General features: G+C 30.2%; 3 protein-coding genes across 3 annotated transcripts in view; 2 read left to right on the top strand and 1 right to left on the bottom strand.

Annotated features, from left to right (window-relative positions):
• Phum_PHUM537490 (Valyl-tRNA synthetase, putative) overlaps positions 1-8,854 on the top strand; it is a gene marked incomplete at both ends in the record, with an annotated part of 35,508 nt that extends 26,654 nt beyond the window's left edge. The window contains 14 exons of the mRNA XM_002431570.1: positions 486-650; positions 4,681-4,882; positions 4,965-5,253; positions 5,347-5,471; positions 5,551-5,744; positions 5,867-6,026; positions 6,114-6,290; positions 6,371-6,492; positions 6,599-6,855; positions 6,935-7,059; positions 7,286-7,618; positions 7,999-8,154; positions 8,240-8,561; positions 8,679-8,854. Of these exons, the coding sequence (XP_002431615.1) occupies positions 486-650; positions 4,681-4,882; positions 4,965-5,253; positions 5,347-5,471; positions 5,551-5,744; positions 5,867-6,026; positions 6,114-6,290; positions 6,371-6,492; positions 6,599-6,855; positions 6,935-7,059; positions 7,286-7,618; positions 7,999-8,154; positions 8,240-8,561; positions 8,679-8,854 (2,803 nt within the window). The remainder of the gene's footprint in view (positions 1-485; positions 651-4,680; positions 4,883-4,964; positions 5,254-5,346; positions 5,472-5,550; positions 5,745-5,866; positions 6,027-6,113; positions 6,291-6,370; positions 6,493-6,598; positions 6,856-6,934; positions 7,060-7,285; positions 7,619-7,998; positions 8,155-8,239; positions 8,562-8,678) is intronic.
• A 599-nt stretch (positions 8,855-9,453) lies between these two features.
• Positions 9,454-12,733, bottom strand: Phum_PHUM537610 (pre-mRNA-splicing ATP-dependent RNA helicase prp28, putative; the record flags this gene model as incomplete). Its single annotated transcript, XM_002431572.1, has 11 exons — positions 9,454-9,677; positions 9,743-9,917; positions 10,014-10,274; positions 10,342-10,581; positions 10,658-11,070; positions 11,167-11,428; positions 11,518-11,746; positions 11,814-12,031; positions 12,142-12,280; positions 12,391-12,503; positions 12,641-12,733. The coding sequence occupies 11 exons, from the start codon at positions 12,731-12,733 to the stop codon at positions 9,454-9,456; spliced, it is 2,367 nt and encodes a 788-aa protein (XP_002431617.1).
• Positions 12,734-13,270: 537 nt separating this feature from the next.
• Phum_PHUM537620 (uncharacterized protein) lies at positions 13,271-15,229 on the top strand (the record flags this gene model as incomplete). Its single annotated transcript, XM_002431573.1, has 6 exons — positions 13,271-13,396; positions 13,484-13,799; positions 13,926-14,096; positions 14,390-14,631; positions 14,698-14,919; positions 15,029-15,229. The coding sequence occupies 6 exons, from the start codon at positions 13,271-13,273 to the stop codon at positions 15,227-15,229; spliced, it is 1,278 nt and encodes a 425-aa protein (XP_002431618.1).
• Between the last annotated feature and the right edge of the window lie 122 nt (positions 15,230-15,351).

The raw sequence follows: 15,351 nt of genomic DNA on the forward strand, positions 1-15,351 counted from the left end.
TTTTTTTTCCTTTAAAATTGAGTTTAAATTTAAAATTTTTGATTTATTAATTTAAATTATCAAATCGATTTTCCTCTCTCTCTCTCTCTCTCTCTCTCTCTCGTGATCAATCATTTTAAAATAATTTACGGTTGTTAATAATAATAATAATAATAATAATAATATGTGGTGTGTGTGTGTGTGCGCGCATATAAATAAAATGATTAATTTTTATTATCATAATCGAAGAAAAGAAAAAAAAATTAAGTAAGTCAGTTATATAGTAAATTCTTTTTAAATGACATCAAGTGTGACAGCACACATTAAATTCGACGTGGTGATTATTTCAAAACGATTTTTATTATTATTATTATTATTATTGTTATGATGATGATGATGATGATGATGATGATGATGATGATGATGTAGTTGGAGTCGAAGCAATTAATTATTTCAATTTTTTTTTTTAATTTTTTTTTAATTTTTAAAATTTTTTTAATTTTCAGGAATCGTATGAAAGGGAGAACGACTCTATGGGTACCCGGGAGCGATCACGCAGGTATCGCGACTCAAGTCGTCGTTGAAAAAATGCTTTGGAAAGACGAACAAAAAACTCGTCACGAAATCGGACGGGAAAAATTCATACAAAAAGTTTGGGAATGGAAAAACGCGTAAGTTTTCTTTTTTTCTTTTTTTTTTTTTTTTTTCCCTCCACTTCTTCTTGTTTAATGAGTTTCGAGATGAGACAAAAAGGAAAAGAAAAAGAAAAACGGAAAATGGGAAACGCGTTTTCACGCTGACAACAAAATTTCCAAGACGTTTTTTTTTTTTTTTGCTGACACTTTGGTAGTTGGTTAGTGACACGTCGTTTAAAAGTTTTCGTAACGATGAATAAAAATGTTTTGTCGTCCGTTTAAAATTTGTTCTCACTTTTACTTGTTTTTCTTTTTTTAAACGATTTCGATCGAATTTATATAATTATTATTATTATTATTATTATTATTATTATTATTATTATTATTATTATTATTATTATTATTATTATTTTCGAAAGCGTTTAATTTAACACCGAGCGATATAAGATAATTAAATTTTATTTATTTATTTTTCTCTCACTTTCGTTTGGCAACAACCAAGATAAACTCTCGAATTGTATAAAAATTATTTATTTATTTTATTTTATTTTATTTTATTTTATTGATGCTTTGTTTTCTCTCTCTCTCTCTCTCTCTCTCTCTCTATTCGATGATCATGTGTGTTATCATAAATGGTTTAAAAAGAAGAAGGTTAATAGACGATTATAATAATAATAATAAAAGATGTGAAATAAATTTAACGATAGCGAAATGTTTATTTTATTTTTTTGTTAACTGATAAGTAATAATTTAATTATTAATTGAGCGAATGATAATAATAATAATAATAGAAGATGAGTAATTAGTTAAAAAACAATAATAATAATAATAATAATAATAATAATAATAAAATTACGGTCTCTGATACGCCAAAAGAGTTTTTTTTTTATTTTTTTTTCTAAATGGGATTTAAAAGGAGGAAAACGTAAATCGGTCGTTTTATAGGAAAATGGTCGGAAAATCGCGCACGCGCGCAAAAAAAAAAAGAAAATTCGATGTTTATTATTATTATTATTATTATTATTATTATTATTTTCTCTGCGAAATTTTTATTTTTTTATTTTTACGATTGTCTTTTTTTTTTTTTTTTTTTTTTTTCGAATCGGTCTAGTAAATTTTAAAAAAATTACATAAAATTTTTCACCGTCGTTTTTCGTTTTGTCGATAATTAATAAAAAAAAAATAAAATAAAATGGGGGGGGGGGCTACCGAAAATTCGAGGCCGTAGAGTCGAAAAGAAAATTTTTTGACTTTGACCCAAAGTTTTTTTTTTTGTGTAAATGAGAGAGGAGGAGGAGGAGGAGGAGTGTTTGTCGAATTTTTTTAAATTTTTTGTTTGTTCTGTTTGCCAACATGGTGGTTATTTCGCTTATTAATATTCTTTTTTTTTCGTTTGTTTGTTTGTTTGTTTTTTCTGTAAGAAAGAGTTTGTCGAAAATAAGAATTTGAATTTGAATTGTCGTAAGACGACGACTCTCTCAGAGAGAGAGAGAGAGAGAGAGAGAGAGAGAGAGAGAGATGAAAAAAATTTAAAAACAAAATAATAATTTTCAGTTTTTATATTTTGGCGTTTTGTCAATGTGATGTTTCTTGGGTACACAATGGCGATGAAATGCCCCCACAATTTAAAAAAAAAAAAAAAAATTTGGAGTCTGAGTAATTTTAGAATTTGATTTTTTTTTTTTTAAGAGGTTCTCCTCATCCGTGACGTCCGATCCCCCCCGCCCCCCGCTCGTCCGCACGCTATTTCGTAACATGCAAAAAAAATCGTAAATTTTAAAATAACATAAATGTTTTATAATTTCTCATTTATTTTTATTATTAGTAGTTAGTTATTACTATTTGGCTGAATTTTTATTTTTTTGCAAACGAGAATTTTTTTTTTCTCTTTCTTTCGAGTTTCTTTTTTTTATTTAACAAACAAACAAGCAAACAAACGAACAAACACACACGCAAAAAAAAATAATTTAACATTATTAAATTTTAACGTTTCAATTAGTTTTTGCTCTCTCTCTCTCTCTTTCTCTCTCTCTCTCTTTCTTTCTTTCTCTCTCTCTCTCTCTCTCTCTCTCTCTCTCTCTCTCTCTTTCTTTCTCTCTCTCTCGTCCTAATTAATTTTATATATATATACCTTTAAATAATAATTAAAAAATTGACGTTTAAACTGGGAGCGATGGGGGGGGGAATTAATAATTATCTCTCTCTCTCTTTCTCTTTGACGTTTTCATCATTTAAATGAAAATTTAATTTCTTTCTTTTTTTTTCTTTTTTAATAATAAAAATACTCGGAAAAATTTTACGTCGAGAACTCTTTTTAAAAAAAATTAATTAATGAAACCTTTTTTTTTTTTTCTTCTTTTCTTGGTTGTTGTCGGAACGAGCTTTATTATATTTAAAAAACTTTTATTGCGAAATATTAATAATAATAATAATGATGATGATGATGATGATGATGATGATGATGATGATGATGACAAGAAAAAATAAGAAAGAAGGAGAAGGAGAATGAGAATGAGAAAGAGAAAGAAAAAGGATTTTTTTTGTTATCATCTCCTGGAAAAAAAAATTGTTTAAAATGTTTCTTTCTTTCTTTTTTTTATATTATTATTATTATTATTATTATTATATTTATTAAGTCTCGAAACATAAAAATGAAATTTTTTTTTAGAAAAAGAGAAAAATTTAAAATAAAATTTAAAATTTGGTTCACGATAGTTTAGCCGCCACGTTTTTTTTGGCATCGGTTTTTGTTTTGTTTTACGCGAATCCTACGCTTCATTTTTTTTTTTTTTTTTTTTTTTAATCAAATTTATATTTTTCGTAAGCTTTTGTCTGTTTAATTATCTGCTTCTGACGATTTTAATGAATTTTTTTCTTTTTCAAACGAATAAAAATTTAAAAAATAAATAAATAAATAAACGAAGAAAATTATAATTAAAACAAAAAGTGCGAAAACGAAAGTTTAAAATCAAGGGCCAAAAATTCAACGCCATCTTATCATTAAATTTTTTATTACTTAATTTTTTTTTTTTTTTTTTTTTATAATACATTATCAAATTCCTGATATGATGGAGTTCTATAGAACTATGGACGAAAAAAAAAAGGTACAAAAGTAGCATTGAAAATAATGTCAGGAATTTTGTTGTGAAAAAAACATCATTGAAAACATTCCAACGTTCACATTCGTCTTTACGTGATTAAAATATATTTAATAAATTAAAATATTATCAAGGAGAAAAAAAAAAAATTTAAAAAGATTAAAAGTAAATCAATAAATAATAATGAAACAGAATAAAGGGTGTTGAATTTTAATAGTCATAGAGTAAGATAACATATGATGAAATTAATGAATTTTTGTTTTTAAATAGTTTTGATATATACGAGAATGTAATATCGAAAATTTTATTTTATTTTTTGCCGGATTAAGGAAATTTTGGTTAGTAAAGCTTCAAGTTATTACGTTTCACTTTTTTTTTTTATTTTTTTTTTTCTAAATGGATTTTTAATTTAAGTCATCATCTATCATGTCTCTTAATTATTTTCTTTTACAATTTTTTATTTTAGAGTTTTTTTCCCCCATCCCTCTTTTTCACTCTATGGAATTTTTGTTTTTGTTTTTGTTTTTGCCTCCGTGTCAATAATAATTTTCGCGCCGAAAATAAAGTGGTTGCTTGTAAAAAAAAATTGTTGACGTCTATGGTTTTTATTTTTCAGTTAGGTTTTGTGGAAAATGGTAATTGGTAATTTGCAATCAAACTATTTTATCCTTTTTCTAATTGATTTTCATTTTAATTTTACATCGAAATTATGAAATTATTTCCTTTTTATTTTTTTATTTTTCGAAAGGTTTTTAATTATCAAGGTCCGAACGATGTAACGGAAATTTGAAAAAAAAAAAAAAAAAAAAAATTTTTTTTTTCTTTTGGTTTTGTCGCTTTCATTTCTGATTGAAAAGCAGTTTTTTTTTTTTTTTTTTTTTTTGATTTTCTCTCGCCTTGAGACAAATATTATTTATTGATTTCTTGCAATTAATTAATTAATTTTATTTTTTTTTATTAATTTACAGAAAGGGAGATCGTATTTCACAACAGCTTCGTCGTTTGGGATCTTCCGTCGACTGGGATCGTTACTGTTTCACAATGGATCCACAATTGTGCACGGCAGTCACAGAAGCCTTTGTTCAGCTTCACGAATCTGGACTCATTTATCGAAGCGACAGGCTCGTGAATTGGTCTTGCACCCTAAAATCAGCCATATCCGACATTGAGGTTTGATTGAAGACCAATGTTTTCTCCAATGGTAGATATGCACATGTTTTGCAGCATCATATTATAAGCATTGATATTTTAGGTTGATAAAAGAGAACTCACCGGACGTACTCTCCTTGCCATACCCGGATACAAGGACAAAATTGAATTCGGTGTTTTGGTATCTTTTGCTTACAAGGTAGAAAATTCAGATGAAGAAATTGTTGTTGCAACCACGCGTGTGGAAACGATGCTCGGAGATGTGGCTGTAGCCGTTCATCCAGACGATGCCAGATACGCTCATCTTCACGGGAAATCTGTCGTTCATCCATTTTGTGATAGGAAAATTCCAATTATTTGCGATACATACGTAACCATGGATTTTGGAACGGGTTTGTCGATGCTCAACACTTTTAAATTGTATAAAAAATTATAACGAATTATTTTAATGACGTTTTTTTTGTTTTTTTTTTTTGTAACTTTAGGGGCGGTTAAAATCACTCCGGCTCACGATCACAACGATTATGAAATCGGTCGACGTCATAACTTACCTCTTTTAACCATTATCGATGATGAAGGGAAAATCTGTGGAGATTGTGGGCAATTCACCGTAAGATATACTTTGGTCTATTTAAATAAAAAATTGTTGTTTTTACAAATTGTAAGAAAATATTTAATTTCGTTTACAGGGCATGAAGAGATTCGATGCCAGAAAATCGGTCATAGAACAATTGAAAAAATTAAATTTGTATAGAGAGACAACTGAAAATCCCATGGTCGTTCCCATATGCAGTCGATCTAAAGACGTCGTCGAGCCTTTGATCAAACCTCAGTGGTATGTCAAATGTGATGGTATGGCTGCCGACGCAACAAAAGTCGTGAAGTAAATGAACATTAATTATATTTAATTTAAATAATTTATTATTATTATTTTGTTTGCAATTACTACTCATTCATGACGATAATGAAATTTCTCTTTTTAAGTTTGCTAAATTTTTTGTTTAGATCCGGTGAATTGAAAATCATACCTGAAAATCACACGAAGATATGGTATAACTGGATGGACGGAATTCGTGATTGGTGTATTTCTCGTCAGCTATGGTGGGGCCACAGAATACCAGCTTATTTTGTAATTGTCGACGATCCTTCGATTCCTCCCGGAACGGTAATTTCCCTTCCTTCGACTTTTTTTTTTTTTTTTTCAACTTTCCTTCGAACGAAAATTTTTAATGCGAATTAAAATTTCCAACAGGAATTAGACAACAATTATTGGGTGTCTGGTCGAACGAAAGAAGAAGCCCTTGGAAAAGCTGCAAAAAAATTTAACGTGGACGAATCGAAAATAACATTAAAACAAGACGAGGATGTTCTCGATACCTGGTTTTCGTCTGCTTTATTTCCTTTTTCGGTTTTCGCTTGGCCCCAACAGGTATGCATTTGTTTATATTTTTTTTTTAATTCGGAAAATTCAAAAAATTAAATATTATTATTATTGTTATTATTTTTCAGACTGATGATTTACAAGCCTTTTATCCCGGTACCCTATTGGAAACGGGGCACGACATATTGTTTTTTTGGGTTGCCAGAATGGTTTTCTTTGGTCAAAAACTCATGGGAAAACTTCCTTTTAAGTAAGTTTATAATTTTAATTCTATTATTATTATTATTATTATTATTATTATTATTGTTATATAAATGTAATCCTGTAATATTTTTAAAAAAAATTTTCTTTTGTAGTGAAGTATATCTTCATCCGATGGTAAGAGATGCTCACGGACGAAAAATGAGCAAATCGTTGGGCAACGTCATCGATCCCATGGATGTAATCAAAGGTATCGCGTTGGAAGACCTTCAGAAGCAATTGGAAGAGGGAAATCTCGATAAGAAAGAAATCGAAAAAGCCAAAGCGGGACAAAAGCAGGATTATCCGAATGGAATTCCAGAATGTGGAACGGATGCATTGAGATTTGCCTTGTGCGCGTACATGACTCAAGGTATTTATTAAATGCGGGATTTTTAAAAAGTTGTCGTGATACCGATTTTATTATTATTATTATTTTTTTTTTTTTTTAGGGCGCGACATCAATTTGGATATACTAAGAGTTCAAGGATATCGTTTCTTTTGCAATAAAATTTGGAACGCGACAAAATTCGCTCTTAATTTCCTTAATGCGGATTTCAAACCCAAAACGACTCTGGTAAGTCAGTCAGTCGTCTTTACGTTACGGTAAAACGCTAATCATGGAAAGTCGGTTAAAGTTTAAAGGGAAAATGAATCGAATTCTTTTGTTCCTCGGCACGGGAAATATCAACGCGCGCCCCCCTTGTTCCATTTTTTCACTTTGATTCCTCATTCCATTCTTGTGGTTGTCGTGTGCGTTCCATTGTGTCCGGTGGTAATGGTGGTAAAAATTAAAATTTCAGATGTCGCAAAAAATCACTCATCCGTTGCATACTCTGCTTCACGGCATAGATGCAAGTTATTTCAAATCCGTTAACGCGGCGAGTTATTCGAAAGACATTTTCGCTATATTAAACGGTTTTTTATCCGATAAAAGTTACCTCCAGGGCCACAGACCTTCCCTAGTCGATTCGCAGGTCTTGGACGCTCTGGACGGTGCGAGTTTGACGATAACAGATTTGAATTCCGAGTTTCCCCACGTTACGAGGTGGTGGAGACACATCGATTCTTTAAGGTTGGACCCAATGTTCAGGCGTTGTTTTCTTAACGATAGTGAGGGTCGAGTTTTTTACAAGGTGAGAGAGTTGCATGGAAAGACTTGACTGCGATAGTTTTTTTTTTTCTTTTTTTGTTTTTGTTTACTTCTTTAGTTTTGTTTTTAGTTAGAAACGTTTTTGTAGTGCTTCCTGTTTTGCTTAGTGATGACCTCTTATTTTTCATAATATTAACTTGATTACTTTTTTCGTTTTTTTGTTTTCTTTTGGCGTTTGAATTTTTTTTTGTAATTTATGGGATTGATGATTGACAAGCCTTGTCAACCTACAAGAGGTTAAATACTTTTTTTTTTTTTTTTTTTTAGCTTTCTTCACGTTTGATTTGTTTTTAAAGGTTTGTCAAATTAAATTGTTGAATGAAAACTAATTTTAAATAACTTTTTGATTTTTTATCAATAAAGGTTCTCTCGGATGCCAGTCCCATGGACAGATGGATACTGAGCAGGTTGTCCGCAGCCGTCGAAGCCTGTAATTCAGGTTTTGCAGCTTACGATTTTCCAAAAGTGACAACGGCTTGTTACAATCTTTGGTTGTACGAATTGTGCGACGTTTACCTGGTACCTGAATCGTTCATATTTATTGCGATTTCGAAACAGGTTTCGACCTTAAGGTTTAATCAACGTTTTTTTTTGTCAAATATAGGAATGTTTGAAACCGGTCATGTACAACGGTCAACCGAACGAAATATCTGCGGGAAAGCAAACGCTTTACACCGTGTTGGACGTGGGTCTAAGATTGCTTTCGCCATTCATGCCGTTCATAACGGAAGAATTATTTCAAAGGTTACCTAGGAAATCATCGTGGGAACCCCCGAGCATTTGCGTTACCCCGTATCCGGAAGTGGAGGAAAATTCATGGCGCGACGAAACCCTAGAAAAAGAAGTCGAGTTTATAATGAAAGTCGTACACGCCATCAGATCAGCCAAATCGGAAAATAACGTACCAAATAAAGTAAAAACGGAAGGTCGGTCTCGAACGTTGAAGAGAAAATTAAAAAATTTTTTTTTTTCGCGCGCGGGGGGGAGGGGGAACGATGACGATGAAAAATAATTTGTTGTTTTTTTTTTTTTTTTGCACGCAGCTTTCGTTATAAGTTCCGACGAAGATTTGTTGAGAACTTTAAAGAAATATTCGTTGATAATAACAACACTATCGATAAGTTCAACGATTCATTTCGAATCGAAACCGCCAACGGAATGTACCGTCGTCGCCATATCTGAAGAGTGTCAAATACATTTGCCGTTAAAGGTGAATTAAATAGTTTTCTAGTAAATTCCGACGCTCGTTCGCTAAAATAAATAAATAATTTTTTTTTACAGGCTTTGATGGAAAGTGGAAAAGATGGTACGACGACGACAACAACAACAACAACAACAACCGGAGAAAATAAATCAACATGATAGGATTTAATTGCGAGAAAAATAAAATAATAATAATAATAATAAATATAGGTGCTGCTGGACTTCACCGAACGAACGCTATTCATTAAATGATCACAATAATAATAATAATAGTTTTCCGACTGAATTTTTTTTTTTGTAACCAAGCCTAAACTTAAATTATAAAAGTTGAGGTTTTTTTAAATAGTATTTTTTAATCGTGAAATGAATTTTTATATTTTACCCTTTTTTCCCATCGGTTTTAGTGTTTGTTGGTGTTTGTTTTAACGTGGAAATTGGAAAATAATACAAAACAAACATAAATTTTTTTTTTCTTTTAAAAATAATAATATATTATTATTATTATTATTATTAGTAAGACAGAAGACTACTAATCGTTACATATGATGATGGTCACGTGATTTATTTATTTATTTTTTTTTTTTTGAAAAATTAATTATTATTATTATTATTATTTTAAGCGAAAATTTTTTCTTCTCTTCTTTTTTTAGTAACGACAGTTCCAGGTTTGTGTTGAGCATCGGGATGATTTAAAAGTTCCGGCGGACATGTCGATATGGGAGAAGATAATATAAGTTGTTTGAGATCGTAAAATAAACCCGAATCGTCTTTTGTGCAAAAAGAAACGGCGATCCCGTGTTTTCCAGCTCTTCCGGTTCTCCCGATACGATGAGTATAATCTAAATATAATCAAATTTAATTACATTTAATCATCAACATGTACAAAAAAAAAACTTAAAATTACCTTCGATTGTTTTAGCCATGTCGTAATTGATAACCATGGAAACATCTTTTATGTCGATACCTCTGCCGGCAACATCGGTGGCTACCAAAATGTCTTTGGTTCCGTTCTTTAGAGACGACAGAGCGTACTCTCTCTGTTCCTGTCCTTTACCTCCGTGAAGCGTGCAAGCATTGTACTGAAAGAATAATAATAATAATAATTTAGGTATATCACCCAATTTTTAAACTTTAAAGGAAACAAGCTAGTTTTGTAAAATGATGGAAATTATTACTCCTAATTTTTCGAGTCCTCTCGCCAGAACGTCTGCACCCTTCTTTTGATTGACGAAAATTATGACCGGAGGTTCGACTCCTCTTGCCAACAACTCGCACAATTTTCTACGTTTGTCTTGCTCCGACACTATGTGTACGATTTGTTCGACGCGTTCGACCGGTTTACCGACGGAACCGATGTAAACAACGGCTGGTCTTCTCAAATACGTTCTCGCTAATCTTTCGACAGCTGGAGGCATCGTTGCCGTAAACATAACAGTCTGTAATATCGAAATTCTTTGACTCGAGTGCCTGCATTAACTCGTCCTAACTGAAATTAACACTCACCTGTCGATATTTTTTTTTAGAATTGTAATTCGCAAGTAGAAACTTATCGTCTTCTGCTTCTTCCGTATCCGGTTTTAAATTAGTCACGGGCATGTATTCCAAGATTTTCTGCACGTCCGGCTCGAACCCCATATCGATCATTCTATCAGCTTCGTCCAAAACTATGTAAGTGCATTGATTTAAAACTAAATATCTATTTTCCAAAACGTCAATCAATCGTCCCGGAGTTGCTATGACAATCTGAAATGAATGTATTCATTCATTCATTCATTCATTCAATCATTCATTCTAAATTTTATTTATTTATTTAAATTACCTCACAACCGAGCCTTAATCTAAAACCTTGTTCTTCTCTACTCAGACCTCCCACCACTACGACCGTACGAATCCCTAAAGGATTACCAAATTTGTTTGTTTCTTCTTCGATCTGTTGTGCCAATTCTCTCGTAGGTGCAAGTATGATAGCATAGGGCCCTTGATCCGCGTCTTCCATTCGCTGTATTTTGGGTAACGATTGTATCCACATGATGAGCGGTATTAAAAATGCTAAAGTTTTACCGGAACCCGTTTCGGCAACGCCAATTATATCCCGATTTTGAAGACCGATCGGTATGGCTTGTCTCTGTATGGGAGTCGCTTCCGTATATCCGACCCTTTCGATAATATCTAATATTTCTTGAGGAATTTTAGCTTCTTTCCAATTCCTTATGGGATCCGGTATTTTTCCTCCTAAAAAAAAAATTTGTATGAATTTAATGAATGAATTAGTTATTATTTCATCAGCCTCTAATTTTTGTCACGAAAAAAAAAAAAATTTCTTTCAACCTTTAATCGTTATATTGTAATCTTCCCGAAATATTCTCCAATCACGTTCCGTCATTTCGTCCAGTGCTTTTTCCGACCAATGTCTGTCGTCCCATTTTTGCTTTTCTTCTTTTTTCCTCAATTTTTTCAACCTGACTTTTTCCTGTTCTTTTTCCGCATCAGTTCTACGCTTTTCTAAAAGTTCACCGTAAAATTTTGATTGATCTCTCTTTTGAGCTTTTATATCTATTCCAGCTATGTTTCCTCTACCGAAAAATTGTACCTGAAAAGATTAAATTTCCATTGTTTTTTTTTTTTTTTCTCCCAAATTGTACTAAAAGAATTTTTTGGTGACTTCCATATGTTTGATACCTGGTGCCTTTCTTTATATAGAGGATTATAGTCCAAAGATGTATCTTCTCCAGCATCCCAATCGAAAACAAATTTTCGATCATTTAATCGTCTAACTCTCCTTTTCTTTTTAACTATACCCAAATATCGTTCTTTGATGGCTTCAGCTTCTTTTTCTTTGTCTTTTATCGATTCATCCAAGTCTGCTTTTTTCGATAAGGAATCATTTTGACTTCTATCTTTACCTCTCCTACACAATATACATATTTTCAGGAATTGTAAAATAAGTAAACAAGTATAAATGGTGATAGACTTACCTAAATGAATCCTTATCTCTGTCAATATCTTTATCTCTTCTGAAGTCATCATGTCTATCCCGTTCGCTCTTATCATTTTGAGAATTCGATTGAGCACTCTTGCTAAATTCAATCCTTTTCTTTCTTTCTTCTTCTTGTTTTTTTCTCAACTTTTCCACTTCTTCTTGTCTCCTTTGTAAAGCCTCTGCCGCTCTTTCTTGCTTGCTAAGGAAAACAGGCTAGAAGCATAGTTTGATTACGATATTTTAATTGTTAAAAGCTAAATGGATTTTTTCCTTCATAATAATTCCCACATTAATGATAAGTTTCACATTAATTTAATATTTACTTTACTCCTTGCAGCTTCCTCTGCTTTTTTCTTTGATAATAACTCCTCTAAAGACAGAGGTTCTTTTTTTACCGCTGGAATCTCTTCTACAGGATCTGTTACTTCCTTTTTAACTGTTGAATTTGAAGATGATTGATCACTATAAAGTAAAATAGTTAATTAATGAAAAGATCAAGATTATAAACTTTAATAAGTCTTAAAAATTATCGAAATGACTTTTACAATCAAATGTAGGTAAAGTAAAATTACCTCGACTTAACATCCCTTTTGTATTTATCTCTGTCTCGACTCCTACTTCTACTTCTTGTTCTGCTTCTTTGTCTATCTCGTCCTTTATCTTTCTTTTTTGATTTATCTCTCTCCTACACATTATAATTTAAATTATCAATCGTATATATATATATATTAATTTAAATCAATATTCATGCAGGAATCCAAAAAAAGTGCCAATTGTTTTTAAGAAAGTAAGGTTATGAGGTCAGAAAGGAAATTTGCCTACCTTCGATTGACTTCTAGAACGTCTTCTTTCTCTAAATTTTTCATCTCTGTCTTTTTCACGACTCCTACTACGTCTTTTCTTATCCCCAGCCATATTTGAAAATGTTTTTTTTTAAATCACAAAAAAAAAAATACTTGGTATATTATCCAGTACCTTGTTGTTTACAAAACGTGGAAACAGATTGTATAAGCGAATTATTATTTGGCGTACTAAGATACTTAACATTATTATTATTATTATTATTATTATTTACAATATCTATGACTTATTACAGTATTTATTTATCTGCATATTTTCTTTCTTATTATTATTATTATTATTATTATTATTAATAGTTTAATCATGTTATTATGGAATTGATTTAAATTAAAAGGTTTTTTTTTTTTTACATTTTAATCGTTTTAAATATATATATACGCTTAATGTTTAAATATTGAAGACAAAGGAGAATGATATCATGTGATATCAATAATGATGATAGTAAATATTTACTTCGTACGGACTATGTCAACCACAATTTATTTCACATTTATTTATTTTTATTTAAATAATGTAATTATAAAAATACAAAGATAACGTTTGCTTTATTTGAAATTTTTTTTTTTTTTTTTTTTTAAATAATAAATTAAAATGGCAACACCGAACAATTCATATGAATCTGAATCTGGAAGACCAGAAGATGATTTTGAAATAATTGAAAATTCAAATGAATCTTTGTGCAACGTAACAGCCGAAACATATTTGAGTCTTCCAGAGGTATGAAAATTATGTTATTTATTATTTGAATTTACGATAATCGTAGATACGAAACTAATGTTTTTTTTTTTTTTTTTTTTCTTCCAGGAACTCTTAGATTCTTCAAGTATTTTAGATATAGAAAACGCAATTGAAAGTTGTAAAAATATGATTTTATCAATAACAGAAGATTCAGAACAAAAAAAATGGCTTGTAAGAAGATTAATAGAATTAAGGATAAGAATGGAAAACATGAAAGAAACTACGACTACGACTACTAATATCAATTATACAGAGTCTAACAAGGTTGTACTTGGTCATCATTTTTCTTTTCAAAGTTTTCCCAAATCGACTCTTCATTATTACTGTGATACATGCAGCGGTGTCATTTGGAACGTTTTACATAATTGGTATTTATGCTCAGGTATCTTAAAATTATTCGTCTCATACAAATATTTACTCGTTTAAAAAGTAACATGGTTACTATTTATATTTTGCGTTTATAAAGGAAATAAATAACAAATGTATTTTATTTGTTTATTTTTTTTAGAGTGTGATTACAAATGCCATGTAAGGTGTTTAAATTCCGTTTGTAGAGTATGTGCACATGTTATAATAACGGAAAAACCTTTATATATTTTCGATATTTGTCCAGAATCCGATGATGGTTTAGCAGATCAAAATTACAGATGCGCTGAATGTTTGTCTCATAAATTTTTTAGTAAGTATTAATATTACATTAATCATTTAATAAATTTTTTAATCAATCATTTTAAAATAATGATAATAATTTTATTTAAAGCTGGCAATAGAACATTTAACCTTGGAATATTATCTTACCTCGGCGATATGTCAGGTATCAACAATAAGATAATTAAAATTATCGAATAAGACGTTAAAATTTTTTTTCTTTTTTTTCTTTTTTTTTTTTTTCTCTCTCTATTCTAACATGCATCCAATAATTATAAAATTAATTGTAAGACATTTTGATTTAATGTAAAATTTTCTCGACAGGTAATAACACAATGGAGCCTAGATTATGCGACTACACTGGAAAATATTATTGCACGACCTGTCATTGGAATTCGACATCTGTGATACCTGCCAGGGTAGTTCTTAATTGGGATTTTGAAGAAAGAGTTGTTTGTAGGGCATCGAAACAAATTTTAAAACTTATGGCTAAATTACCAATACTTAAATTAGAAAAACTTAATCCCATTTTGTTTGCTTGCGTCGAAGAATTAGGAACCGTTAAAGTAAGAATTAAAACGTTGATTTTCAATGCGAATAACAAATGATAATATGACATTAATAATTTTTAGGAATTGCGTCAACAACTGATGCAAATAAAAAAATATTTAACTTCTTGTAAATTTGCACTAGAGGAACAGTTACTTTGGCAAACCAATGATAAACGTCACTTCATGGAAAATGAAGAATTGTATAGTTTACAAGATTTGTTGGATTTGAGATCGGGAGAACTTATCAAACACCTTAATAAAATAAAAGATAGTTTTATAAAACACATAAAAGAAAAATGTGAGGTAAATCGATATTCACATCATTTGTATTATAGTTTAAATTGCTTATTTTTCTCCACAAAAAATGATGATACATTAGTAAATAATTTATTTTTTTATTTGTTTTTAATAGGTTTGTAAAGGAAGAGGTTTTTTTTGCGAATTATGTAATGACACGAATATAATTTTTCCATTCGAAGAAAATGTGGTGTCATGTCGTCAATGTCAAACTACATTTCATTTTTCTTGCTATTTTCAAAACAGTCAAATTTGTACAAAGTGTAATAGAATTCAACAAAGAATGCCTAAAACCGATTTAGATTTTTTAAGTTAGGTAAAAATATTTTTATGAAAAATATAAAAAATTTAAAAAAAAAAAACATTAGCTAACTTTTATCGACTTTAAAATTTACTTTCTTTTCAGTTTACAATAATAATAATAATAATAATAATAAT

This window comes from Pediculus humanus, genomic scaffold, assembly GCF_000006295.1.
Source record: "Pediculus humanus corporis 1103172108290 genomic scaffold, whole genome shotgun sequence".
In the NCBI taxonomy this organism is placed as follows: Eukaryota; Metazoa; Arthropoda; class Insecta; order Psocodea; family Pediculidae; genus Pediculus; species Pediculus humanus.